The sequence below is a fragment of the Ascaphus truei genome, unplaced genomic scaffold (genome assembly GCF_040206685.1).
Source record: "Ascaphus truei isolate aAscTru1 unplaced genomic scaffold, aAscTru1.hap1 HAP1_SCAFFOLD_3148, whole genome shotgun sequence".
Lineage (NCBI taxonomy): Eukaryota > Metazoa > Chordata > Amphibia > Anura > Ascaphidae > Ascaphus > Ascaphus truei.
This window is the reverse complement of record NW_027456123.1, coordinates 20480-24484: the sequence shown is the minus strand read 5'-3', so window position 1 is coordinate 24484 and position 4005 is coordinate 20480. Positions and strand designations below refer to the sequence as shown.

General features: G+C 41.1%; 1 protein-coding gene across 1 annotated transcript; it reads left to right on the top strand.

The window, feature by feature from the left end:
• The first annotated feature begins 617 nt into the window (after positions 1 to 617).
• On the top strand, positions 618 to 3437 carry LOC142483286 (polyubiquitin-C-like). Its single transcript, XM_075583359.1, has 2 exons — positions 618 to 695; positions 1638 to 3437. Exon 2 carries the CDS (start codon positions 1644 to 1646, stop codon positions 3252 to 3254), a length of 1611 nt encoding a protein of 536 aa, XP_075439474.1. The 5' UTR covers positions 618 to 695; positions 1638 to 1643; the 3' UTR covers positions 3255 to 3437.
• The last annotated feature ends 568 nt before the right edge of the window (positions 3438 to 4005 follow it).

Below are 4005 nucleotides of genomic sequence, written 5' to 3'. Positions count from 1 at the left end.
CTTACTAAAGTCTCCTGGCTGCAAACCTGGGTACAAACCAGTGCAAAAGAATTGGTGCTGTTTTTTGCACTAGTTTTGTCCCAGTTTTGCAGCCAAGAGACAAAATCAATTGCTTTTAGTTTGATTTTTCCTTTCATAAATTTGGTTTGGTTACTTTTTTTTTTCAGTTTTGTCCACAATGCCCATTCTTTTTTTGACTTTGATAAATATGCTTCAATGTATCACAGATAGGGGAATTAAATTGAAAATGCATAGAAGCTCTTCAAAAAAAACAGCATAGTGCGAATTTGCAGTGAACTCTCAAATGCCTCTGATTCCCTAACAATTGGAACGTCTTGTCCTGCTTCATGCAAAAGTGTTTAACCCTGGGCTTTTATAAGGACACGGACATGAGTTGATTGGCAGATTGAATAACAGGGAGATGTCCCATACAGTATTCTATCATTAAGTCAATTATACATAATTATAGTAATTAACAATGAATTATTGGGAAATCTGCGTCTGAATATTTTATTAGCTATGACAAGGCAAGAGAGGTGGATTCTTGGAATGGGCAGGTTCGTTCGTCTGTGGTGTCACACACAGGTGTATAAATACTGTACTCCTCAGATGCTGTGCCAGTCAGCCAGTCTTGTACTGACAAAAGAGCTGCAGCAGGATCAGAGTTGGGTTTGGACTCCAAAGAGCAAGAGGAGGTAAGGTTTTATGATGATTTTCCTGTAGTTAAAGTTCACTTCAAACAAAACTAGAAGATAGAAAAGTTTGTGGAAGAAACTATATATTTAATTGTTATATCTGGGTGAATATTAAGGACAGGATTGAAATGTAGGGCATGAAGCTGATGGAAAAAATAAATGTTAAATGACATTAACAGTCTGCTGTATATCCAGCTCATTGTACACAATCTTTATTGTCTTCAAATTTCAATAAGCGTTACATCAAAGTATGTTTGTGATGTTACTATAAAAATGAATATGCTTTTATAAACAGGTTCTGGCAGGCAGTACTGGAAAACGATGTAGTGTAAGATCTTTACTTTCCAACATACAGACGAGCCAACGAGTATTCTAAAACTTGCCTTAAACTAGCCTTAAACTAGCCAGGTACATGCTGGGTACATGCTGGGTACATTTCAGTGGCATTTCTGCAGAGGCTAATGGCCCATCGGATTAACACAGCAGGGGTTCCTGACAGTCCCATTCAGTTTGAAAGGGACTGCCGGGGACCCCCGCTGTTAATCCGATGGGCCATTAGTCTGTCTGCAGAAATGTGTGAAATGTTGCAGCATATACCCAGCATGTAACCAGCATGTACCTGGGTCTTCTTGGAGATTGCCCCAGGTTTGTTTTAGAATAATCGTCGGCACTACAGTAAATGAAATGTGTTTCATTGAGCAGAAAGGTTGCTTTACAGTAGCAGATTTAAAAACAGACACACAATACAGCAAAAGTCACTTAATGTTCAGCTAGTTAATAAAGAAATAAGGAAAGAAACCATAGAATAGAACGAATAAAAAATAAATAAAATAATAAAATAGAACCAATGTACTTCAGAATTTCTTGATAAAATATTTGCATAGTTTTAGTTTACATAGTTTACCCTTATTAATGTTTCCTAATTTTGCTTTGCCTTCCCAGTTAAACATGCAGATCTTTGTGAAAACCCTGACTGGCAAGACCATCACTTTGGAGGTGGAACCTTGTGACACTATTGAGAACGTTAAAGGCAAAATCCAAGACAAAGAGGGAATCCCACCAGATCAGCAGAGATTGATCTTTGCCGGAAAGCAGCTGGAAGATGGGCGAAGTCTTTCTGATTACAACATCCAGAAAGAATCCACTCTGCATCTTGTGCTTCGTCTGAGAGGTGGTATGCAGATCTTTGTGAAAACCCTGACTGGCAAGACCATCACTTTGGAGGTGGAACCTTGTGACACAATTGAGAACGTTAAAGGCAAAATCCAAGACAAAGAGGGTATCCCACCAGATCAGCAGAGATTGATCTTTGCCGGAAAGCAGCTGGAAGATGGCCGAAGTCTTTCTGATTACAACATCCAGAAAGAATCCACTCTGCATCTTGTGCTCCGCCTGAGAGGTGGTATGCAGATCTTTGTGAAAACCCTGACTGGCAAGACCATCACTTTGGAGGTGGAACCTTGTGACACAATTGAGAACGTGAAGGCTAAAATCCAAGACAAAGAGGGTATCCCACCAGATCAGCAGAGATTGATCTTTGCCGGAAAGCAGCTGGAAGATGGACGAAGTCTTTCTGATTACAATATCCAGAAAGAATCCACTCTACATCTTGTGCTTCGTCTGAGAGGTGGTATGCAGATCTTTGTGAAAACCCTGACTGGCAAGACAATCACTTTGGAGGTGGAACCTTGTGACACAATTGAGAACGTTAAAGGCAAAATCCAAGACAAAGAGGGTATCCCACCAGATCAGCAGAGATTGATCTTTGCCGGAAAGCAGCTGGAAGATGGACGAAGTCTTTCTGATTACAATATCCAGAAAGAATCCACTCTGCATCTTGTGCTCCGCCTGAGAGGTGGTATGCAGATCTTTGTGAAAACCCTGACTGGCAAGACCATCACTTTGGAGGTGGAACCTTGTGACACAATTGAGAACGTGAAGGCTAAAATCCAAGACAAAGAGGGAATCCCACCAGATCAGCAGAGATTGATCTTTGCCGGAAAGCAGCTGGAAGATGGCCGAAGTCTTTCTGATTACAACATCCAGAAAGAATCCACTCTGCATCTTGTGCTTCGCCTGAGAGGTGGTATGCAGATCTTTGTGAAAACCCTGACTGGCAAGACCATCACCTTGGAGGTGGAATCTTGTGACACTATTGAGAACGTGAAGGCTAAAATCCAAGACAAAGAGGGTATCCCACCAGATCAGCAAAGATTGATCTTTGCCGGAAAGCAGCTGGAAGATGGACGAAGTCTTGCTGATTACAATATCCAGAAAGAATCCACTCTGCATCTTGTGCTTCGTCTGAGAGGTGGCATGCAGATCTTTGTGAAAACCCTGACTGGCAAGACCATCACGTTGGAGGTGGAACCTTGTGACACAATTGAGAACGTTAAATGCAAAATCCAAGACAAAGAGGGTATACCACCTGATCAGCAGAGATTGATCTTTGCTGGAAAGCAGCTGGAAGATGGCCGAAGTCTTTCTGATTACAACATCCAGAAAGAATCCACCCTGCATCTTGTGCTGCGTCTAAGGGGAGGTGTCCAGAGTTTGTGAGATCCTTATGAATGTCATATAGAGCTGTACCCAAGGCATAGATATTACAAATCTGAAATCAAATGTCACTCTACACGTTGGTAAATTAAAGCTCTTTCAAACGCGTTCTTTAATGGCTATGTCACACTCCCCTATAGATCTTACTTTCCTGTGCGGTTTTACAAATAAACGTGTGTTACAAAACTACTTGTTTGGAATGACTTTGTATAATTAAAAATATATATTTTTATTGCGTGTCCATTGCTGGGGTAAGAATATGAGTTAGAAGTAACAGATTTAGAAGCTAATTTTACATTTCCAGAAATCTGTGCAACCTGATCATGTAAATAACATTTCCTCTTGTAGACTCTCATCTCACATATAAAAAATAAATTGTAATTACAAAGGCCCATTTGGGACCATGAAGAGAGTCCATGAAAAGTAGGTATGTGTAATGTTTTCCTTATGTCAAAGCCCGGAGTCATCAAAGCTCAATCCACTGTATCGAGCCAGAATTGGTGATATCTGACATTACAGTCAATGGTGGATATCGTCGATACAGGCATGATACAACCGATCACGCTTTGATGCCAGAAAACACTGTAGGAAAGGTAACCTTGGCTGGGACAGAGAAGGAACTATCCCTGCACTTAATCCTCTTACCATTCTAATAGAGGGAGCGTTATGTTTGTTGAGGGGGGGGGGTTGGAGTAGGGGACGGGTGATGTGGGTAGGTGCCCCTGGATGGGGTTAATACCAGGAATTGACTAAC

Excerpts from the sequence above, each read along its gene's own strand:
- LOC142483286 (XM_075583359.1), top strand. The coding sequence starts at position 1,644 with ATGCAGATCTTTGTGAAAACCCTGACTGGCAAGACCATCACTTTGGAG.